At 40.1% G+C, this 25,353-nt stretch overlaps 1 protein-coding gene across 5 annotated transcripts in view; it reads left to right on the forward strand.

Annotated features, from left to right (window-relative positions):
• The window catches only part of CYSLTR2 (cysteinyl leukotriene receptor 2), a 38,237-nt gene extending 13,483 nt beyond the window's left edge, over window positions 1-24,754 (forward strand). For 4 of the 5 annotated variants that reach the window (XM_066235822.1, XM_066235824.1, XM_066235823.1 and 1 more), the window contains one exon: window positions 23,520-24,754. In XM_066235822.1, coding sequence (XP_066091919.1) covers window positions 23,521-24,537 — 1,017 coding nt within the window. In that variant the 5' untranslated portion in view covers window position 23,520 and the 3' untranslated portion in view covers window positions 24,538-24,754. Of the gene's footprint in view, window positions 1-7,965; window positions 8,047-23,519 lie in introns of all 5 variants that reach the window. The other variant, XM_066235821.1, reaches the window with a different exon arrangement.
• The last annotated feature ends 599 nt before the right edge of the window (window positions 24,755-25,353 follow it).

Consider the following 25,353-nt stretch of genomic DNA (forward strand, 5'->3'; position numbering starts at 1 on the left):
TGCTCCTTCCCCCCTTCTCTCTCTCCTCTCTCTCTCTCCACCCACCTTTCTAAAAAAAAATGAATAAATAACAACAACAAAAAAGTGAAGTTGTATATTCAAGGTCCTCTCCTCTCCTTCCATGGTAAAAGTTTTCTGTATGTTGAATATGAGTTTGTTTGTTCATTATGGTGGCTGAGTGTTAGTTGTTAGGATGACTGTGGAAGTAAGCCAGATTTTGGAGAATATTAGAGAGCGAAAAGGGTGGGAAAAGGGTGCCAGGGATAACACCATTCACCTCCCTCCTAGAGGCGAAGAGAGGCTCCCTCATGTGCCCAGATGACAAGCTCCAGCCCCTGCTATCTCCCTGGGGATAAGTTGTTCTCTGGGGGCATTTGTTCTCTCAGAATAACATGGAAGAAATGAAACTGTGAAAGAAGCCTAATTTTAAAGGTTAGTTATCCCCAAAATTGTCCATAGTCTATCAGCACCTTTCTGCACAGAGAAATTCTCAAGAAAGAAACTTCAAAGGAGAATGTGAAAACTAGTTGGTCAAGTAAACAGCAAAATCTTGTCAGAGAAGGATGGAAAAAAAGACAACTAATGCTAAACCATGAGTCCAACACTGATATTTAAAGGATCTGACATTTTGGCCACACAAGAACTTTCCAAATTGTTACTTTTTATCCATGCAGATCTTTGCCTTAAAGGTGTCTCTCCCAATACCTTTGTCTGGAAGAAGGTGCCTCTTCTTCCATCTGTCCATGTATTTTTGTGGTTGTGGGTGTCATTTTACCACACACTCTGTAGTCTGAACAAAGTTCTCCTTTTAGAGGAAGAACACCATAGCTGATGTGCACTGCATGTCCAGTCCACCCCCAAACTAGGCAATATTTCAAGAAGGCCCAGCAGCCTTTGGCAGGCAAAGAAGGCCCAGTGGCTGACATGGGCTCTCAGAAGTCAGGGAGAGTGCTAGAAAGGAGGGAGGCAGACGCAAGCTGAAGGACACTCAAGGGAAAAGTCATTGAAAAGGTGACAGCAGCAATGATTTCAAGAAAGTGTTCTAATTAGAAAACAGTATCATTGAGCATGTCTAGTCTGTAGAACTAAAATGGGAAATCAAGCTAGAGACTATTAGAATCATTATGCCCATTTCACTGATAGGAAGATAAAGTCAGCTGCCCACAGTCATAGAACTAGCAAGTGCAGGAACCAGGACTCAGGTCCAGTTTTGGCTTCTACCTGCTGCCCTACTGCTATTCCCCTGTTTGACTGTCATGCCTTTTACCATTTATTTTATTTTATTTTTTGTATTTTTCTGAAGCGAGAAGCGGGGAGGCAGAGACAGATTCCCTCATGCGCCCAACCAGGATCCACCCAGCATGCCCACCCGGGGACAATGCTCTGCCTATCTGGGGCATTGCTCCATTGTAACCGAAGCTATTCTAGTGCCTGAGATGGAGACCACAGAGCCATCCTCAGTGCCCGGGTCAACTTTGCTCCAATGGAGCCTTGGCTGTGGGAGGGAAAGAGAGAGATAGAGAGAAAGGAGAGGGGGAAAGGCAGAGAAGCAGATGGGTGCTTCTCTTGTGTGCCCTGGCCGGGAATCCAACCCGGGACATATACATGCCAGGCCGATGCTCTACTGCTGAGCCAACTGGCCAGGGACCATGTTTTTTAAACCTGAAATTATCTCTGAGCCTTTGTTTTTATATTATTACTTAAGCCCTGAGATCCTGTTCACCTCTTTAATTATTTCTCTAAACCCTGCTTTGGGTTTTAATCATAACAATTCACATCATGTGTGCTCACCGTGTCAGATACATTCATTTTGCCACTTATAGATCAGAAAACTGATGCCCAGAGTAGATAAACTCACTTACCCAAGATCTCCAAGCTTATTAGTAGCATATTTCTCTTGGCAACCTTACACCAAATTCCCGCTGTGATCATTTCTATAAACCTTAAAAAGAATGTCTGATTTGCCATTCTACAATATGCAGTCGTTCTGAAAGCTAAAATCCAAGTTATGCTTTAGTTGTTAAATTAAATCTAGAACATTACTAGGGGTGAGAGTTGTGAATTACAGGGTGGGTTATTAAAGCAGAAGCTCCCTACTATGGAGAACCTCAAACCCCCAAGGGCATGGCAGGTAGACAAAGACGTTGAGGAAGGAGTGGCCTAATGGAGCTGTACTTTTACCGGGACCGTCAAATTGTGTGGTTGTGTGTCTAACACACAATTTATGAAACAGTAATGGTAACCCTCAGTTGTTTAGTGACTAAAAGTTTACCACGTTCCCCCCAAGATGCTCAGCATAATAGGAGATGCAAAATCAGTAGAGACTGTCCCTTCCTTCCGCAAATCTCATCATCTGGAGAGGCTAGTACAATGCTTCTGCCTCAAATCTATCTATCAGAGCACATGAAGAACTAACCTTAGCCGGCAGTGGTTTATCCACAAGTGCTGTCGGGATGATAAAAAAGGTAGGGGCTGTGGGAAGCAGCAGTTCGGTGAGGTGACGGCAGAAGGCAACGTGAACCAAGAGTTTGGCGTCTTGCAGATGGGGGAGAAGGGAAGAGGAAGAGAAGGAAGAGAGAGAAGGAAAGGCACAGGACCATGCATGAGGAAGTCACATCTGGGTCTGGGCTGCCTGGTGTGGAGGAGAAGCAAACAACGATGCCAACTCCAGTTTTCAGGGTGCTTTGTGTCTGTTATTACATTTGCTCCTCTCAGGGGCCTCCTCAGATGAAATTGAGAGGTATTGTTGTTTTCATTTTACAGATAAGCTTCCCCAAAGAAGCTAAGCATGTTAGCCAAGGCCATATGTATCTGCAGAGTGGCAGACCAGGGCCCAGATCTCTGTGCTCTTTCTGCCATCTGTCACCTCATCACATGGCTCCACTAGTTAGTACTGAATCTTATATATGAGAAAACAGGTACAGCTGGGAAAAGTGGTAAAAAGTCTTATATTTCTGGTTGAGGAATTTGCATTCGGTCTGATTGCCAATTATCAATTTATGATGAAATAAACACGATATTCTAATTGGTTTAATCCCACAATGGTGCACCAGTGAAGAAATAATAGCAATTTCTAGGCATTAGCTAATGAAGTCTAAGGTTAGGGTGGTGACTTTCTATATGGAAAGTAAAGATAGAGTTCAAGGTACATATAAAAACAATATAGATAACTCTGCCAATTGATTGAATGTGAGATATTAAAAAAAGAGAAAAATTGAAGACAACATCTCCAAAGTGGTCACCGGTTGTATTATTCTTCTCCAGGTGCCATAACAAAGTACCATAGACTTGGTGGCTTAAATGACAGAAATTTATTGTCCACAGTTCTGGAAGCTGGGAAATTCAAGCTCAAGGTGCCAACGAGGCAGGTTTCATTCTGAGGCTCCTTCTCTTGGCTTGTAGGTGGCCACCTTGCTGTGTCCTCATGGCGCAGAGTATTTTTTCTCCTAAAGACACAAATCCTATTGGATCAGGGCTCTACCACATGGCCTCTTTAACCTTATCCATAAAGACTCTTTCTCCAAATACAGTCACATAAAATTAGAGCTTTAACATATTAATTTTCAGTCCACGCTGCCAGCTGAGTGGGATTGGTTTGAGGAGCAGGATAAACTTAGCTAGGATCTGAAGTAGAGGCATAATCTTCTGGTAGCGTTATCCTAGAAATGTAGCAATATAACTCAGGTAGAGTTCAGAAAAAAAATAAATAAATAAATTCTTCTGGTCTTAGTTTTTCTTTCTTTATTTGTAAAACTGAGATAATAATGCCAACTCACACTATCTCAAAAGATAACCAAATGTAGCAAATAAGATAATTGAGAAGAAAAATTCTTTGCAAATCATAATATGCAGAGATGATATTTTCATATGTAAGAAAACATATCTGGGAGTCTGAGCAGATTGACAGTTGAAATGTCTCCAAGGTGAGTGAGTTCTTGGGAAATTACAGAAAGAGGGATGCTGAAGACCACTGTGGAGCTCCACAGGGTGTCCACAGTCAGGTGAAAAAGATCTGATGATGGCTTCCGAAGGGCTGAGCAGTCAGGAAGTGGAAAACCGTAAGTCCTAGCACCACCAAAGTCAGGGAAGGAGTGAAGGTCTCAAAGACAAGACACAAGGGTCATGTAAGAAGAGAGCAGTGGAATGATTCAGAGGAGGGTCTAGAAATAACAGCGGTGAGCCCAGCGATGTAAGGACTTTAGACTTAAAAGGACAAGAAAAACTAGAAATTTGAATAGGTTACACAGTTAGGTAGAAGAGGAAAGTAACATTTGGTTGACGACCTACTATGCAGAGTGAATACAATCTTTACAACTCGAAACAATCCTAAGGCACTATCCTTATTAGCTTCATTTTAAAGGCAAGGATGCTAAGCCTCAGAGAGTAGTGGTTATACAGCTAGAAAGTGAGTGGGCAGGGAGTCAAAGGAGGTGTACTGCGCTTCAAGTACAGAGCACATCCTACTCTAGCATGGTTCAGGGCAGATGAACAAAGGAAGAAACTGAAGTCTCTTGGGATAGACGGGCTAAGAGTAAGAATCAAAGTATCTCCAGAGATAAGAAGACCTGTATCTTCCCTGCCTGGCTCAGAATTGTTCCCCAGCAACTAAACCTTCACAGCTGCAGGGCTCAAGAGCGTCCTCTCCCTTCATTGCGGTCACTTTCTCAGTTATTGCTGCTTTGTCGGTTTCCTGTCCTTGGGCTTCCCCCACCCTCTCCTCCCACTTTCCAATCAATGATAACTTTCCTATTGTTAAGTCCCTTGATACTTTTTATTTAATTTATTGAGAGGAAGGGAGGCAGAGAAAGACTCCCACATGCGTCCCGACCAGGATCCACCCAGCAAACCCACTAGGGGGCAATGCTCTGCTTATCTGGGGCCCTTGCTCCCTTGTAACTGGAGCCATTTTTTAGTGCCTGAGGTGGAGGACATGGAGCCACCCTCAGTGGCTGGGGCCAACTTGCTCCAATTGAGCCATGGCTGTAGGAGGAGAGGAGAAGAGAGAGGGGGAAGGAAGAGGAGGAGAAGCAGATGGACACTTCTCCTGTGTGCCCTGACCGGGAATCAAACACCAGACATTCTCACATCAGGCCGATGCTCTACCACTGAGCCAACTGGCCAGGGACCCTTGATACTTTTTATCCCCACTGACTACTCCCCTGTTAAATCAATCTTTCTCTTGGCCTCCTTGAGATTGTGTTCTTGATTCATCTCTTACTGTTTGGCCAGTCTTCCCGTACAGGCTGCTGTTCTCTTTGCCTGTCTCCTAACTGTGGACGTTTTCCAAGGTTCTGTCCTTGACCCTCTTTCCTTCTCTGTTCTCACACCCCTGCATGAGCTCATCCACTATTTTGGCTCCAGTTACCATGAAGTGCTGATGGCCCCTAAATTCATTGGACTCCCCTCCCTCTTCCTCCCCAGCTGCAATTGAGTAGTTCTTTCTTTCTTTCTTTCTTTCTTTCTTTCTTTCTTTCTTTCTTTCTTTCTTTCTTCTTTCTTTCTTTCTTTCTTTCTTTCTTTCTTTCTTTCTTTCTTTCTTTCTTTCTTTCTTTCTTTTGTATTTTTCTGAAGTTAGAAACGGGGAGAGACAGTCAGACAGACTCCCGCATGCGCCCGACCGGGATCCACCTGGCACACCCACCAGGAGGCAACGCTCTGCCCACCAGGGGGCGATGCTCTGCCCCTCCGGGGCATCGCTCTGTTGCAACCAGAGCCACTCTAGCACCTGGGGCAGAGGCCACAGAGCCATCCCCAGCGCCCGGGCCATCTTTGCTCCAATGGAGCCTCGGCTGCAGGAGGGAAAGAGAGAGACAGAGAGGAAGGAGAAGGGGAAGGGTTGAGAAGCAGATGGGAGCTTCTCCTGTGTGCCCTGGCCAGGAATCGAACTTGGGACTTCTGCACACCAGGCCGACGCTCTACCACTGAGCAACCAGCCAGGGCCAGGTAGTTCTATTTGCGTGTTTCATAAGTGCCTCAAATTCAAAATGCCCCAAGTTTTCTCCCAAACTGCAACTCTCATTTCTTTATATCTCTCAATCCTACCCAGATTATGCCCACCCACTCTTCTCTGGACAATCCTAAAAGCATCCCTACCAGTATGTCTGAACCTAGGCTTGCTTCTTTCCAAACTATTCTCTGTCTGCTACCAGAATCACCCCTCTATGCAAAGCCACTTTCCACAACTAAAGGGCCCTCATTGCTCTCAGGATAAAGCCCAAGCTCCTTAGTGTGGATGTAGGTGACTCTCAACCACTCTCTGCCCACCTTGTTTTCCCTTTCGTGCTTATTACTTGCAGTTTCCCAAACTTGCCATGTGTGCGATCAGCAATCAGTCTTCATGTATCCTATGCCTCTATCTGGAACCCCTGATCGCCTCTCCTTAACGACCCTTTTCCCTCATTATCTTAGAAACTCTCTTGTCCCTATGGCAGTCTGTGACCACCCTCACAAGTTCCCACGGCACTGTTTAAATTTCATTCTGATGGCCCCTCTGACCTTGCTTTGTCTCTTAACTTTCCAACTATAATAGAGCTTTGTCTATTGAATTGTCTGATTTATTCACCACCCTAGAGGTTGTAATTGTGTCGTCTTCATCTTCACATACACAGGCCCTTTCAGTTGACCCTTGAACATGATTTTGAACTGCATGGGCCCACTTATATGTGAATAATTTTCAAGAAATACCGATAATACTGTAAATGTATTTTCTCTTCCTTATGATTTTCTTAATAATATGTTTTTTTCTCTAGCTTACTTTATTATATAAATACAGTATATAGCCTGACCAGGCAGTGGCGCAGTGAATAGAGTGTCAGACTGGGATGCAGAGGACCCAGGTTTGAGACCCCGAGGTCGCCAGCTTGAGCACAGGCTCATCTGGTTTGAACAAAGCTCACCAGCTTGAATCCAAGCTCACTGGCTCCAGCAAGGGGTTACTCGGTCTGCTGAAGGCCCGTGGTCAAGGCACATATGAGAAAGCAATCAATGAACAACTAAGGTGTCACAATGATGATTGATGCTTCTCATCTTTCTTCATTCCTGTCTGTCTGTCCCTCTCTCTCTCTCTCTGTCCCTGTAAAAAAAAAATACAGTATATAATACCTATAACACTAAGGATATGTTAATTGACTATTTGTTAGTGGTAAGCCTTCCTGTTAACAGGTTATTAATAGTTACATTTTGGGGAGTCAAAAGTCACCCCAACCCCCTTATTGCTCAAGGGGGAACTGTATATTCTGCTCAGAGAGTGGCAGGACAGCATTGTGACTGAGTGCTGACAACTGGGTTCAGTCCTATTCTACCACTCCCTGACAAGTGAGCTTGGACACAGTAACTATTCCATGTCTCTGCACTTTGGTTTTTCTCACTTATAAAATGACCAATTCAGAATTCCTTGGGCTGTGGGAGGATTACTTGAGTTAATTAACAGAGGAGCTTTGCAGAGTGCCTACCACAAAGTAAACACAGTACAGGCTGGCTACTGCTCCTCTTTGAATGAACAAACACTGGTGGCTTGAGGCAGAGGTGGAGGAAACATACTTTTTCAGAGCTTTTAAGCAGGATTGGCCAAAGCTGGGGGGATTGAAGTGAGGGACAGTGGGGATGGTTGATGAGATTGGACAGACAAAGGCCCTATGTCAATTTACTAGCAAGATGTTCATCGTGGGAATTATAAGACCCAGTGATGGTGGGAAACAGAGGACTCACGTGTCACCTAGTAGCAATCAGGTAGGCTGCTGGCTTGACAGGGTTACCAGTTGTCCTTCCAATGAGGTGCTGACAGGTTTGGCACTGCTGCCCTTTTCCTCAGGACTGTTCTGCACAAAATCTCATCATCAATACCTTACAAAGACGATGCAGACTGCACCAACCTTGCTTCTACAGAACATTATTTGTTCCTTAGCAGTTTACCACAATATCACAGCAGCTGGTGGTCTGATTGCACACTGCTTGCTTCCCTTCTAGGTATGTCCATGTCAGTGTGACCGAATGCTACAGTCCTGAGGTTCTGCACACAGGTCACAAGCCCAGATCTGAGAACTGAAGGTGAGCTCATCTGTGGGCTCATGGTGCCAGTCAGTGCTGACAGTGTGCCAAGGTCTACTGATCCCCTGTGAATGCATCAAAATATATATTTTTCTAAGTATAAAGAGAAATAACTTCTGTGAGGGTTGAGACAGTTGCAGCTTTGCTGTGACCATGAAAACAGTCTGAGCATTAACATAAGCTATTCACCCTCCTCCAATTTTAACTGGCCCTGAGCACATTATGGTTTTCTCCATAACTGAAATATGGCTTCTCTGTCTGCTGCTGACTCTCACTGTTTCTTCTTTGTTTTATTACCAGTAAAACCACAGGAAACAAAGCCTTAATTCTTTCTTTGTTCCAAGCCCACTCACAATACAGGGAGCCATGCAAGCTCTCTCTTCTCTCTCTCAGGCAGTGGAAATTTTGCTGTCAATTTATTTCCTAATTTACCTTGAATTTACCTGTTTGTATATTTCTCACCTTCCTGTTACATACTTAATTGGTCTGGCTGGTTCTTATAGCTACATATAGCAGGTGATTTATTTTTCTTTTCCTTTATTTTATATTATTTTTTTACAATCTAGTTAAATATTGCAGAGTGAAGCAGTCAAATATATTTTATTTTGGCAGGAAGGAACAATCAAAAAGTATTAAAGGTTTCTTGAGAGAAACTGTTGAACTAAATGGGATTTTAGATCTGAGCTGTCCCTGCTTTCAGCCTGTGGCTGCTAGCTAAATAAGGGCGTCTAAGAAGAGTGTTTATATAGTTTCTTTTTTTTAGCTTCTCAGGGATTAAGATGCTCTTGAAACGAAAGCCCCAGACTCTGGACTTACTTTCTCCCTACAGCCTGGTCCGTTCAACATTCCTCGATCACTCCCACTTCCTTGCATCCCCTGAGGGGCCCAGAAACATCCTAACCACAGGAAGAGGAACTGAAGCAACTCTGGGATGCAGTGTTACTCTTGGGGTTGATGTGATCCTGATCTTGTATCTGAATTCTAAAATTGGGCATCTCTCTTGTTCCTGAGGTTCAGTCCCCCCTCATGAGGGAAAGTGGACCTCTCTCTTAGCGTCCATGGTCTGAGTCTCTGTGTCCAAGTCTTTGTCCAGCATTTGGGCTCTCCAAGACTCAGAACCTGCCTACACTGGCCAGGCTTCCTCTGAGGTGAAAGTCCTCTCCTTGTGCTGTGACTTGGTAGTAAAAGGTCTGGCTGCTTGCAAACTGACCTCCTCCATGAGTTCTGCCTTCCTCCCCAGTTGCTCAAGGAGTCCCTAGAGTATATTTTTGGTCCCCCATACCTCTCAACTCACTGGTGGACCATTTTTTACCATCTTTTTTGATGGCCTCTTGTCTGTGGTTGTACTTGCTAGACTTCATGCTCTGCCTCTAATGAGGTTCTTTCCTCCAGTCTCTGTAGCTGACAGTGTCCCTGAAGGCTCGCCACCCCTGGCTGCCTTTCTCATTATAATTCACCAGCCTTGTTGGTCTTGAGATGGGAGAAACAGTGGTCATCATAGTCAAAAAGTTTAAGGACCTGATTGTTTTCAAATCCATTTGTATTAATTCAGACCTTTCCTTGGCCTCTTTTTTTTCTCTCTTTATTTTACAGAGATAGAGAGAGTCAGAGAGAGGAATAGATGGGAATAGACAGACAGGAACGGAGAGAGGTGAAAAGCATCAATCATTAGTTTTTCGTTGCGATACCTTAGTTGTTCATTGATTGCTTTCTCATATGTGCCTTGACTGTGGGACTACAGCAGACTGAATAACCCCTTGCTTGAGCCAGTGACCTTGGGTCCAAGCTGGTGAGCTTTGCTCAAGCCAAATGAGCCTGCGCTCAAGCTGGCAACCCCGGGGTCTCAAGCTGGCAACCTCGGGGTCCCGAACTTGGGTCCTCTGCATCCCAGTCCAACGCTCTATCCACTGCACCACCACCTGGTCAGGCTCCTTGACCTCTTAGATATAGATTTCATCAGGAGTCGATCACAATTCTGTCTCCAAAATCAGGATCTTTAAAACTAAAGAGGTTTTATATGGCCGTAGGGACAGGTCTCTGTCCTTTCAAAGAAGCTCATTTGTAGTGGGATACTTCCATAAAAACTGATTTGCTTGGTAACATACCAGTTTTAGTCCCTTTGCTTTGTCTCCTGTCCTCTACGCCCTGTGTGTCAACCCCGGTTCTAGTGCTATGACCATCCAGGGCTGACACATAATTGTGTCTAATCCAACTCCATGTTTGCCTCATGGGCTTGGTTTATGCATGCTGCCTGTATGATCTCTAGCATTTTAACACTTCACTTCCTGATTTGGGTTTTGAGCCTTCTGTCCTGGCCCTGACAATAGACACTTTAATTCTCTATAAAATTGATTAAAACACTATCTCCAAGGTTCTTATTTTGCTGTATTCTGCTTCCCAAGTCAGGCTTACAGACTTCCCATCTCTTCAGGACTATCTCCCTGAACTATATCTGCAGCCTTGATCTGTCTCCTGAGCTCTACTATATCTTCATCCCAGCTAATGGCCTCACCATTTTTCCTATAACCCAACTAGACACCTTAAATTCACTGTGAAACAGATCAAAAGAAGAGCATCATTATCCATGCAATGAGCACTAAGGCCCTGGGGTCCTCTCAGAAATAGGGTGTGGCTCTCAGCTCTGCACATGAGAATTTTCATCTTGTTAGTCTACTCCTAAGCTTCAAGAAATCAATTTACACAAACCAGACTCATACAAGACAATTTTTTTTTTTTTTGTATTTTTCTGAAGCCAGAAATGGGGAGAGACAGTCAGACAGACTCCTGCATGCGCCCGACAGGGAACCACCCGGCACGCCCACCAGGGGCGACGCTCCGCCCACCAGGGGGCGATGCTCTGCCCCTCTGGGGCGTCGCTCTGCGGTGACCAGAGCCACTCTAGCGCCTGGGGCAGAGGCCAAGGAGCCATCCCCAGCACCCGGGCCATCTTTGCTCCAATGGAGCCTTGGCTGCGGGAGGGGAAGAGAGAGACAGAGAGGAAGGGGGGGGGTGGAGAAGCAAATGGGCGCCTCTCCTATGTGCCCTGGCCGGAATCGAACCCGGGTCCCCCGCACACCAGGCCGACGCTCTACCGCTGAGCCAACTGGCCAGGGCCACAAGCCAAATTTTTAACCTGGAATTCTGATCTGTATATTTATTATGTGGGATTCTACTTTTCCTGTATTGGAATCTTCCATTTCAGGATGCACAATCCACACGTCCAGGGATGCCTGACTAAGATGAGTTATCAGTAGATTCTTGGTAGAAATAGATACAGAGTAAAGGAGTGGAGTGATTTTTATCATAAGCATATTAGGATAATCTGAGAGTAATTAGTATTTCTGTAGAGTATGCTTTATGCTTTTCTAGCAAAAAACAAGAGGAATCCACTTTTTATACATCATACGCATGTGAGAATGGAGGTCATTAAATTATTCCTGTGCTAAGTGTGGGATAACAGATGTTGAAGCTAGACCATTTATTATCCATTTATAAGAGTGAGGCAGCAGGGGAACACTTACCAGTGTCATGGACGTACTTTGTAAAGCACTCTTTCTCTCTCTCTCTTTCTTGTTTAATCCTTACAACAACTCTATGAAATAGTTATATATCCCTGTTATAGATTGAATTTTTGTTCCCCCAAAAGACATGTCTAAGTCCTGAACCCAGGCAATTGTGATTGTGATCATATTTGGAAATAAGGTATTGGCAGATTTAATTAGTTAAGATGAGGCTATATTAAGTTAAGATGGACCTTACCCTAATGACTGATATTCTTTTAAGAAGAGGATAAGACACAGAGACACAGAATACGTAATGGGAAAATAAAGTGAAGACGTAAGACAAACACCATGTGACTGAGGCAAAAGATTGTAGTGATGCATCTACAAGACAAAGAATGACAAGGATTACTGGTAATGACCAAAAGCTAGAAGAGACAAATGAAGGACTCTTCCCTAGAGACAGTGAAGGAAGGAAACATGGCCTTGCTGACACCTTAATTTCAGAACTGTGAAAGAATATATTTTTGTTATTTAAGCCATACAACTTGTGGTAATTGGTTAAGGCAGCCCTAAGAAACTAATACAATCTCCATTTTATAAATGAAGTAATAGATGCTCAAAAATGCTAATTTAGTATTTAGAGCTCCCTGACTCCAAACACTGGAACATTTGTTTGTTGATTTGCCCAAATGGGTTGAGCGGTGGAGAAACAGAGGTTCTCTTTTCATCTTTACAGTTATCTTCCAGATATGTAATAACCTCAGCATTTCCCAGGTAAGATTGTGTAAAATATTATTTTTGTGGAATAGTAGTATGTGTTAATGTACAAAACGGTTTTCAGGGGATAAAAAGGAGGGATACACTATATAAATTATATCCCCCCTGCAGAACCTCTGTAGAGACTTGAACATGAATTATGAATCTCCAAGAAAGGAATTCTAGAGCTTGCTGAATTCCCCAAGCTGATTTGAACATGGAAGCCTTATTGTAGAGCATCTCATGGAGCTCATATCTTTGAAAGATACTTTGGGAATTGCTAAATTAAATTTAAAAAGCTTTTACTTTTTATTTTTTTACATGCATACCATGTTCTCTGAGTCACATCTTCACATAAGTCTCTGCAGGAGAGTTGAGAAACATCCATGCTGCATTAGAAACATACTTACAAACCATCTTTTGGTTGTGAGTCTAACTAATGCTTTACCTTTTATTCTTTAGATTATTACATAGATTCCCATCCATGTATTGGGCTCCAGTCCAAGGCCATTAGGAACAGGCTTGTAGTTGAACAAGGTTGGATTTATTGATGATTTATTATATCAAAGAAGAATGAATACCTTGAGAAACTGGATGTCTCAGAAAAAAGATGCTAGAAATTATTATACAATTTGTACTTGTGTTAATTAATTTGGGGATAAAATTCAAGGAAGCAAGGCATTCCAAAAACAAAAATGGTTATTAATTCATAAACTGAAAAAATTATCACACCCAGACAATGAAAAGTTGTCTTCCCAAATCCAGCTGTTCTTTTCTAGACATCCAGGAGGCTTCTGCCAACTCCCCACCCCAGTTATGGGCTGTTCTGTCGTATTTATATAGGTGTAATAAGAAGTATTTGCTCTCACATAAATTCTTCTTTGGCTAGCTAAGGAGAAATTAAGCGCTATGATATTATTCATGACAACTCTGCCTAATAAATCTAAGCTTAAGGCTTTTCATGGATAAAGTTGGACACTAGATAAAGTGACAAAGACAGATGTTAATCAATAATATACTATTGCAAATAGAAAAAAAAAAGAGTCCAACAAGAACTGAACTTAGCTTCGAGTTTTATAGAGGCAACTGAATGTTTTCAAGGGTGAATGAGTGAATAGAGAAGGAGGGTGCTCCGTAGAATCAGGGAATTGAAAAATTACAAAAAGTTGGAAGGAGAGGTTGGTCCATTTCAAAAGCTTCTAAATTTGTTATTGGGTGTTTTATAGAGGTTAGGCTCCTACCTTCCCATTGAGGGTCCTAGCTTCAGGTGTTGGCTGTAACAAGCAGTAAATTCTTTTGACCTTGAGTTTTCTCAGGCTCTATAAGAAGGGTAGGTTAGGGTCACCCTACAGATGTGATTTTGAGCTGTTAGTGTTTCATCCAAGTCTCTATAAGAAACTTAGACCAGAAGAGGGATCAGAGGAGCCTGCCTAGAGTTAGATTAAGGAAAGAACTTTTGTCAGCTTCTAGGGAAGAAGTTATAATAATTCATGACTTTTTCCAGCATCAGAGATGATTGCTGGGTGATCCTTTCCAGTCACATTGTCTCAACTGGTAGTAGTTGTTTGTACAATCTGTGTACCTGGGAGTCAGTTATTAGCCCTAAGAGTTCTCTCAATTATGAGACTGATGTGCTACCTCCTGCACTAACAAGGCACCTGAGAGTTCTCTCACTTAGCCTGTGCTTGCCTTTTCCAGAGGTTTCTGAGTATTCTTCCTAGGGAAATATGATTCACTGGAAGGGTGATTATTGAAAATTCTGAAATTCTCTAATAATTATCCTGAATACACAGGCTAAGTTAGTGTGTGGCAGGTGGGTGTAGGCCTGATATTCACATAGGAATTACACTAGGGAGGCAAAGGCTATTTTGGTGTTGGGAATTTAAGAATTATCACAACAGAATTGAGTCTTTTTCTTTATTTGAAACTCCATCGAGATTAAGGGTGTGGGTGCCACTTGAAGGGGATAGATTTTTTTCAGTAGAGTCAAACATGTCTGGCAAAGACGGCTGGAATATCCCTGAAAAAAATAAAGGAACTGTTTATATCCATGACAGGCCCAACCTTTGTTCCTGCTCCTAAAGGGTTGAATTTTGCTGATAGGGTAATAAGGAAGCATTCTGTTGATGTGGGGTCAATGCACAATTTTTAAAAGACTAAACTTTGGGAATGATTATACAAGAGAAACTTGAATATCAGACGGGATATGTAGAAGATAATTTAACTTTTGAAGTGTTTTCTTTTTAAGTTATTGAATTTTTTCAGCAATCAGTGAAACTCAGAACAGTAACCATGGTCTGAGAAAAACACACTAGAGAATTTTTTTCTTCTTTTTAAACATTTAAAAATTACAGTTGACATTTAATATTATTTAATATTATTTTCAGGTGTAGAGCATAGTGGTTAGACATTTATATAATTTACAAAGTGATCCCTCCCAAAAAGTCTAATACCTGGCACCCTACATAGTTGTTACAATATTACTGACTATTTTTTCTATGCTGTACCTGTACTTTATTTCCCCATGACCCTTTTGTAACTACAAATTTTTACTTCCTAACCCCTTCATCTTCTCACCCAGCTACCGCAACCCTGCCGCCCATCTGGCAACCATCCGTCTGTTTTCTGTATCTATGAATCTGTTTCTAGTTCGTTTGTTCATTCGTTTTGTTCTTTAGATTCCACATTTAAGTGAAATCATGTGGTATTTGTCTTTCCCTGCCTCTCCTATCACTTAGCATAATACCCTCTAGGTTCATCCATGTTGGTGCAAATGGTAAGAATTCATTCTTTTTTATGGCCGACTAATATTCCATTGTATATATGTACCGCTTCTTTATCCAGTCATTCATTATGGGTACTTAGGTATTTCTGGTTCCATGTGCACTTAAAAAGTAATGTATATTCTTCCATTTTGAAGTGAAGAACTCTAAAAATATCAAGTAAATCCATTTGATCTAATGTGTCATTTAAAGCTGCTGTTTTCTTACTGATTTCACTGGGGAACTTTTTTTTTCATTTTCTGTTGCATGAAGTTTTAGAACTGTTTCTATATATTTCTGCATCACTGATTCAAAGTCTAAAATCCATTTTTTGGTGCATGCTCTATTTTTTATGCAATTTTAATTTCTTTTTGTTACAGTTAATGGCATACATTAGTTTTTAAATTGGAGTTAAAGGGCAACGACTCTTGGATTGAACATAACCACAAGGCAATTAATGTTTTACAAACATTACTTTTACATAATTGTAGTTGTTTTTAAATGTAAAAAATTATCTGATAAAAACACTCTCTTATTTTGTTTTAAGATTGAATCATGGCTTCTTTGAGTAGGCATAAATGTAAGAATAGTCCTGACACCTTCTGTTATATATGTGGCTGTTACACACTTCAATGTCAAAGGCACACTATTTCATCATTTGTGACACGTGCATATATTGCTTATTTTCAAGTTCCCCTCAGCAATCAAGACAAGAATTGGGCTCCCATTATTGTGTGTCATAATTGTGAGAAAATGCTTCATGACCGGACAAAAGGAAAACGCAGAGGAATGCCTTTTGGTATTTCCATGGTTTGGCGTGAACCTAAGGACCACAGAGCAGTGACTGTTATTTCTGTCTGATCCATACAAAGGGCATCGGCAAGAAAAAATGGCATATGATCGCATATCCTAATATTCCTTCAGCAATATGACCTATCCCACACTCTGAGACACTCCCGGTTCCAGTTTTCAATGGTTTCATTTCTTCTAAGGATGAAGAAAGTGAACATGGTGATCAAGTATATTTTGATAAGATGCATGAGAAAATGGTTGTAGAATCTGAAGGGTCTTCTTATGATGCCAAGCAGTCATTAACCCCTCAGCAGTTTAGCCAACCCGAATTGAATGACTTAGTAAGAGATTTGGGTCTATCAAAGAAAGCAGCTGAATTATTAGCCTCCAGGCTTCAAGAAAAGAATGTACTTCATATGTCAGCTAAAGTATCCCATTTCAGGAAGCGTGAGTAAATTTTTGTAGATTTTTTTTCCGAAGACAAACACTTTGTTTACTGTCATGATATCAGTAGTCTTCTTAGCCAGCTAGGTGTTACCACTTACAGTCCAACAGAATAGCAGCTATTTCTTGACAGCTCTAAACGGAGTCTGAAATGTGTTCTCCTACACAATGGTAATGTTTATGCAGTGGTTCCAATTGGTTATTCAACTCATCTGCGAGAAGATTATAATGACATAAAAATTGTCCTTGACTTTCTGAAGTATGAGGAGCATAACTGGATCATTTGTTTGGATCTTAAAATGGTAAATTTCCTGCTAGGACAACAGAGAGGTTTCACGAAGTATCCTTGCTTTCTGTGTTTGTGGGACAGCTGAGATTGGGAGAAACACTGGATACAGAAGGAGTGGCCAAAACGTGAAGCTCTGGAAGTAGGGATGCAAAATATTGTGAATGAACCTGTAGTTAATCGAGACAGAATCATTTTCCCCCCAATTCACATCAAACTTGGCTTAATGAAGCAGTTTGTTCAGGCTTTGAATAGAAAGTGAATGCTTTCAACATATTCTTTCTGCTTTTCCTGCCTTGTCTTTTGAGAAGATAAAAGCAGGTGTATTCAATGGACCTCAAATTCGAACCTTCATACATGATGAAGAATTTGCCACGAAGATGAATAAGGAGAAGAAAGCAGCATGACAGTCTTTTGTGGCAGTTAAAAGAACTTCCTTGGCAACAAAAAAGCAGAAAACTATGAACTTCTGGTTCAAAGGATGCTGTTGGCTTTCTGTGACATTGGATGTAACATGAGCATTAAGATTCACTTTTTGAACAATCACCTTGTTAAGTTTCCTGAAAATCTTGGAGCTGTTAGTGATGAGCAGGGAGAACGCTTTCATCAAGATCTGAAGACGATGGAAAAGCATTATCAGGGATGATAGGACAGAAATATGATGGCAGACTACTGCTGAAGCATCAAACGAGATTGTCCTCAACAAGTACACAAACGCAAGAGCTACAAATGCAAATTTTTGCCTGAATAGAATTTAAATAAGTTTTGCGCAAATTTTATAATTAAAATAAGTGATTTAATATGTTCTATTTCAAAATTGTAGACAAATTATGATGCAGTCATATCTTTTAGTGTATTAGTGTATTTACTGCATTATATAAATTATTATATTTTCACAAAGATGATGCCCAAGAAGACATTCTACTTCGTTATTTTAAACTAAATGTTGAAAATTTTACAGTAAGATGAAAACCTAAAATCTTGAATTGCAAAAAAACTGTAGCTTACAGAAAAAAAACTAATGTCAGATTTGAGATCAGCACACTCGAATTAGGTAAGAAGTGTTTTTGTGGATGCAACAAAAATTTTGTTCCCCAGTGTTTTCTGTCTGGAAGATATATATCCATTCATGACAGTAGCATGTTCAAGTCCCCTCCTAAGACTGTATTACTGTTGATCTCTCCTTTTATGTCCATCAGTATTTTTTTATAGATTAAAGTGTTCTTGTGTTGACTGCATAAATGTTTACTAGGGTGATATATTCTTGTTCAATTGCTCCCTTTATCAAAATAAAATATTCTCTGTTGTCTCTTATAAAGCCTTTGTTTCACAGTATATTTTGTCTGATATAAGTATTGCTATCCCAGCTTTTTTTTGTTCTTTCTACTTATATAAAATACCCTTTTTCAGTCCTTTACTTTCAGTTTGTGTGTGCTTTTTGATCTGATGTGAGTCTCTTGTAGATAGCATGTGTATAAGTCTTGTTTTCTTATCCATTCAACTACCCTGTGGCTTTTTTTTAATGAGAAGGGGGGCAGAGAGACAGACTCCTGCATGCGCCCCAACCAGGATCCACACAGCAAGCCCACTAGGGGGTGATGCTCTGCTCATCTGGGGCCATTGCTCCATTTCAACCTGAGCCATTTTTCAGCACCTGAGGTGAGGCCATGAAGCCATCCTCAGCACCTGAGGCAACTTACTTGAGCCAATGGAGCCATGGCTGTGGGAGAGGAAGAGAAAGTGAGAGAGAGAGAAGGGAGGGGGAGAGGTGGAGAAGCTGATGGTTGCTTCTCTAGTGTACCTTGATCAGGAATCAAAACTGGGACTTCCACACACAGCCAGGGTTCCTTGTGAAGCCCTTGATTGGAACATTTAATCCATTTATAAAGTGACTACTGATAGATATTGGCATTTTATTGTTCATATTTATGTTCTCCTCGCCCCCCCCCCCTTTTCTTTTTAAAGAACTTCTTTTAACACTTCTTGTAATATTGGTTTGGTGGTGTTGAACTCCTTTATCTTGTTTGGATGCTCTTTACCTTTCCTTAAATTTTAAATAATAGCCTTGCCAGTTAGAATAGTTTTGGTTGTTGGTCTTTGTTTTTCATCACTTTGACTATTTCATGCCAATCCTTTATGGCCTGAAACGTTTCTGATGAGAAATCAGCTGACAGTCTTATGGGAGCTCTTTGGTAAAAAACTAACTGCTTTTTCTTGCTGTTATTAAAATTCTCTCTTTGTCTTTAACATTTGACATTTAAATTATGATGTCTGGCCTGTGGTGGCAAAGTGTATAAAGTATCAACTTGGAATGCTGAGATTGCCGGTTTGAAACCCTGGACTTGCCTGGTCAAAACACATACAACAATAACTAATGAACAACTAAAGTGAAGCATCTATAATACTTCTCATTCTTCCCTCTACTACCACCCCCTCAGTAAATTATAATGTGTCTTGGTATGGGTCACTTTGGTTTCATCTTGCTTGGCACTCTCTGTGCTTCCTGGACTTGTGTGTCTATTTCCTTCATCAGCTTAGGGAAGTGTTCAGTCATTATTTCTTCAAATATGTTCCCAATTCCTTGCTCACTCTCTTCTTCTGGTACTTCTATAATGAGAATATTGATGCTCTTGATGTTGTGATAGAGGTCCCTACTATCCTCATTTAAAATTTTTTTTCTTTTGGTTATTCTGATTGGTTGTTTTGTTACCTTGTCTTCCAAATTGCTGATTCAATCTTCTGCTTTGTCTACTCTGTTCTTGATTCCTTTAGTGTAATTTTTTGAGAGAGAGACAGAGAAGAAGGGAGAGAGAAAACTATCAACTTGTTGTTCTACTTAGTTGTGACATTGACTGCTTCTCATTCGTGCCCTATTTGAGGCTTGCACCAGCAAACTCAGGGGTCAAACCATCGCCCTCAGAATTGAGCCAGTGCCCTAGGGTTGATCCCTGACCAGGGATTGAACTGGTTACCACAGGGATGAGCTGGTACCCTCAGGATCAAACCAGCAATTCTGGGACTAGCGATGCTGTGATCAAGCTGGCAACCTTGGACTTGAGCTGGAGACCCTGGGATCAAGTTGACTACCTTGGAATTGGTGACCCCATGATCAAGCCAGAGACCTTGAGCTCAAGCTGTCAACCCAAGGCTTAAGCCAACTACCCTGCACTTGAACCAGTGACCTCAGCACTTCAGGGTGGTGCTCTATCCATTGTGACCACTGTGACTATCTCCATTAATTTAGAACTTCTGTTTATTTCATCAGCATTTTGTAGATTTTAGCATACAAATCTTGTAATGTCTTGTTAGATTTACACTTGTCTTATTTTATTTTTGAATGATTGTAAATAAAACTGTATTTTTAATTTTGTTGTGTCCATATGTTCATTGCTAGTATATAGACATACAATTGATTTTTGTATGCTTATCTTGTATCCTGCAACATTGCTGAATTTACTTGTATTTCTGGAACATTTTTTGGTGTAGATTTATTGTGATTTTCTATGTAAACAGTCATGTCATCTGCAAATGGGAAGTGTTTTATTTCTTCCTTTCTAATCTGTATGATGTTTATTTTCTTTCACACCTTATTTTACTGGCTAAAACTTATAGCACTATGTTAAATAAAAGCAGTGAAAGTGAACATCTTTGCATTGTTCCTAATTTTAAGGAGTAGGCATTCAGTCTTCTATCATTAAGTATGTTAGCTGTAGAATTTGTGAGATGAACTTTATCAAATTGAAAAACTCCCCTTTATTCCTCTGTTTCTTAGAACTGTAATCTTGAATAGCCACTGGATTTTGTCAAATGCTTTGTTGGCATTGATTGATATGACCTTGTGATTTTTCTTCCTTTGCCTGTTTACATAAATTACATTGACTATTTTAAAAATATTAAACCAGTCTTGATTCCATGGAATAAATACTACTTAGTCATTATGTAAAAATAATTTTTATATATTGCTAAATTCTATTTTCTGCAAGATTTTGCATTTATTTTCATAATGAATATTGGTCTTTGTCTTTTGTGGGTTATTTGTTTGCCTTTGTCTGATTTGATATCAAGGTAATACTAGCTTCACAAAATAACTTGGGTGTATCTTCCTCTTCAATTTTCTGGATGGTATTGCATAGAATTGGTGTTAATTCTTATAAATATTTGGTAAAATTCTTCAGTGCAACAATCTGGACTTGGGCATTACTTTATTGAGTATTTTAAATTAAATTTTTAATTTCTTAATAAGTAAATTATCTACTTTATATTGAATGAGTTGGGATAGTTTGTACTTTTTAAGGAATTAGTCCATTTCACCGAAGTTGTCAAGGTTATGTTTGTGAGGTGTTTATAATATTCCCTTACTATTCTTTTAATGTCTGCAATGTCTATAATGATGCCCCGTTTTATTCCTGATAACAGTTATTTGTATCTGCTTTTTTTTTTGTCCATCCTTATCTAGGTTTATAAGTATACCAATCTTTTCCAAAGCAAGAGCCAGTTTTGTTTCATTGTTTTTTTTTCTGTTTTCAGTTTCTTTGACTTCTGCTCTTATTTTTATTATTTTCTTTCTTTTCTTGGTTTGAGTTTATTTCATTATTTTTGTTTTGTTTTGTTGTTGTGTTTAAGCTTGTGATATGGGATGTTAGAAGATTTATTTAATACTTTTTCCTTTGTAATGTATGCATTTAGTGTTATACAGTTTCTTCTCAGCACTGCTTTCACTATATCCCACAAATTTTGATATGCTATATTTTATCTTTATTCAATTTAATATATTATTTGGTTTCCATTGAGAATTCATCTTTGAGTCATGGATTATTTAGAAGAGTGGTTTTTAGTTTCCAAGTGTTTGCAAATTTTCCTGTTATCTTTCTGCTGTTGCCTTCTAGTTTGATTCCATTATAATTACAAGGCAGTCTGTATGATTTTACTTCTTTCAAGTCTCCTGTGGTTTGTTTTATGATCAGGATGTGGTTTGTTTTGGTATATGTTCTGTGAGCATTTAAAAAGAATGGGTATTCTGCTGTTGTTGTGTGGTGTGTTCACACCACCATGGTGTTCAATGTCCATTGGGTCCCATTACTTGATGGTGTTTTTTACTTTTTCTATATTCTTGCTGAGTTTTTGTCTGTTTGCTCTATCAGTTGTTGAGAGAGGGTCTTGAAGTTACTGGCTATACTGGGTTTGTCCTTTCTCTTTTCAATTATTTCTATTTTGCTTCACATATTTTGTAACTTTGTTATTTGGTGCATACATGTTTAGACATTGGTATGCATGCATATACATTGACACATTGGGTTATCTTGGTGAATAAACTCTGTCTCTGGATTTTTTCTTTATTATGAAGTTTATTTCTTTATTATGAAGTTTATTTTATCTGATATTAATAGTCACTCCTAAATTTTTAAATTAATGCTAGCATGACATGTATGTTTTTCATCCTTTTGCTTTTAAACTGTCAATACTGTCATTTGAAGTGAATTTCTTTTAGACAACATATAATTAGGTCATATATATTTTCTAGACAATATATAATTAAGCCATATATATTTTTATATTGCAGTCTGCCAACCTGTCTTTTAATTGATATATTTAGACTGCCTATATTTTACTTAATTATTGAGTTGTTAGGGACAAGATTGCCATTTTATTTTACTTTTCTGTTTGTGTTATCTATTTTCCCCTGCCTTTCTCTTGGTTATTTGGACACTTTTTAGAATTCTATTTTTCTATATCTCTAGATTTTTTGAGTGTATATTTTTGTACAGCTTTTTAGTGATTGCTCTAGGTACTATATTAAACCTACATTATCACAATCTATGGGCATCATCATTTTACCAGTTCACATGAAGTATGTAAAACCTTACCTCCTTAATGTTCCTTTATCTTCCCCTATTTATAACATAATTATCTTTAAAATTTTTACCGCCTGACCAGGTGGTGGCGCAGTGGATAGAGCATTGGATTGGGATGCAGAAGGACCCAGGTTCAAGACCCCAAGGTCACCAGCTTGAGCATGGGCTCTCATCTGGTTTGAGCAAAGCTCGCCATCTTTAACCCATGGTTGCTGGCTTGAGCAAGGGGTTACTCAGTCTGCTGAAGGCCCGTGGTCAAGGCATATATGAGAAAGCAATTAACGAACAACTAAGGTGTCACAATGAAAAACTGATGATTGATGCTTCTCATCTCTCTCTGTTCCTGTCTGTCTGTCCCTATCTATCCCTCTCTTTGACTCTGTCTCTTTAAAAACAAAGAAAGAAAAATGCTTTGCATTCATTTAGAACCAAATCAGACAGTGTTATAGTTTTTGTTCCAACCATCAAACATATTTGAGACTCAAAAAGAGAAGAAATATTATATTTACCCATATTTTTGCTTATTGTATTCTTTCTTCTTTTATAATATTCTATGGCTCCTTTTATTGATTCCTTCTTGTTTAGAGAACTTCTTTTATTCATTCTTTAAAGTAAGTTTGTTGGTAACAAATTTTCTTAGTTTGCTATCATCTAAGAATTTCTTGATTTTGCCTTCTCATTTAAAGCATATTTTTGCTGGATATAGGACTCTGTGTTGGTAGGTCTTTTCTTTCAGTACTTGTAAAACGATGTACCACTTCTTTCTGTCTTCCATAGATTCTGGTCAGAAATCTGCTGTCCAGTAGATTTAGACTGCAGTGTTGCAAGGCAATCATGTCAACATGGACACTAGGCCAAAAGTCCCAAGTTTGAGGTGTCAGCTTCAACCAAATAAATTAACGTTTATTTCACATTTGAGAAATTTATAATGAAATAGAGCACATAAAAAATAATTAGCTGATGATTTTAATTCACTTTTCAATGAAACGCTAGTATTGCTCCCCATTTCATTAAAACCAGGAGAGATTTAAGTAGTGAGCAGGAAATAACTTTGTGTGTCTGTTTCTTTTTAATATAGCATGGAGAGAAAACTTTTGTCTTTGCCTTTATCCACCTCCATATCGGAAATGGAACTCAATGGCACCTTCAGCAATAACAACATCCACAAGAACTGCACAACTGAAAACTTCAAGAGGAATTTTTATCCTATTGTATACCTGATAATATTTGTCTGGGGATCTTTGGGAAATGGCATTTCTATATATGTTTTTCTGCAGCCTTATAAGAAGTCCACATCTGTGAATATTTTCATGCTAAACCTGGCTGTTTCTGATTTCTTGTACACAATCACACTGCCCTTCAGGGTTGACTATTACCTCAGAGGCTTCAACTGGATATTTGGGGACCTGGCCTGCAGGATTATGTCTTATTCCATGTATGTTAACATGTATAGCAGCATTTATTTCCTGACTGTGCTGAGCATTATGCGCTACCTGGCAACTGTTCACCCCTTCCGGCAACTCCATGTCACCAGCATCAGAAGTGCCTGGATTCTATGTGGGGTCATATGGATCCTTATCATGGCTTCTTCAACGACACTTCTGAAAAATGGCTCTGAGCAGAAAGGTAATGTCACAGAATGTTTAGAGCTGAAATTTGATAAAATTGTTAAACTACAGATCATGAACCACATCGCCCTAGTGGTGGGCTTCTTGCTGCCATTCTGCATGCTCAGCATCTGTTACCTGCTGATTATTCGAGCCCTGTTGAAAGTGGAGGTCCCAGAATCGAGGCTGCGGTTTTCTCACAAGAAGGCCCTGACCACCATCATCATTGCCTTGATCATCTTCGTCCTGTGTTTCCTGCCCTATCACATACTGAGAACCTTCCACTTGATTGTTTGGAAAGTGGGTACATGCACAGACAAGCTGCATAAAGCTGTGGTCATTACACTGGCCATGGCTGCAGCAAATACCTGTCTCAACCCTTTGCTTTATTATTTTGCTGGGGAGAATTTTAAGGACAGATTAAGGTCTGCATTCAGAAAAGGTCATCCAAAGAAGACAAAGTGCAGCTGTCCTGTTGTGCATGGTTGAAAAAAGAAACAAGAATGTAAGAGATTATTAGGTGAGGACTGTTCTTATGTTCTTGTGTCCACCTTTATATACACATCGTCTCCAAATGACCATGTATTTACACCATTCCCAGCAAAAGTTGACTCCTAAGATTCACTTGACCATGACTTTTGTTAATAAAAGCTACTTTAAATTTTTCATTGCTTGTATTTTCAGGGTTGAGTCTAAATGAGGCACATAGCAGAACATCGGTACTAGAGTCTTGCAGTCTGAAATGTCAGGCTATGAAAAAGTTCCAAGCACAGTGGGTGCTACTTTTCATCAGATTCTGTACCAGATGGCCCATCAAGCATTCTAATTTCTTAAGTTTAACATAACCCCAGCTTCTTCAAGTCCTCTTCTTGGTTCAAACCCCTGAGATACAGCCATTTACCAAAGCTGCTGGAGTCTCCAGAGCAGATACAAAAAGCCTCCTAAGAATTCAAGGAAAAGACTTTGTAAAGAGAAAGACTATCTTCTAACAAAGCAGAGTCAAGGTCTCAAACAAGAGCAGTGAGAGAAAAATGAGAAAGAGAGACTAGGGTCAGAGAGAGTTGGTGAGAAGGAGGGGGAAGGAGAAATTTCATTTTGCAGTGGGAGAGGAGCTTTAGCACACTGAAGGCAAGAAGTTTCACTTTGTCTTTTTCTTGGGGTGGGGGAGTTAATAAAGACAAGGAGAGGAAAAGAAAGTCTGAGGGCATTTCCCTAAGAGGAGGAAAGATTATGTGTAAAAAAGGGGAGAAGTGTGGTCAGTTTTACTTTTGAGATTGGGTTTAGATTGACTTCATTGGAGTTCTC

Source organism: Saccopteryx bilineata, chromosome 6, assembly GCF_036850765.1.
Source record: "Saccopteryx bilineata isolate mSacBil1 chromosome 6, mSacBil1_pri_phased_curated, whole genome shotgun sequence".
Lineage (NCBI taxonomy): Eukaryota > Metazoa > Chordata > Mammalia > Chiroptera > Emballonuridae > Saccopteryx > Saccopteryx bilineata.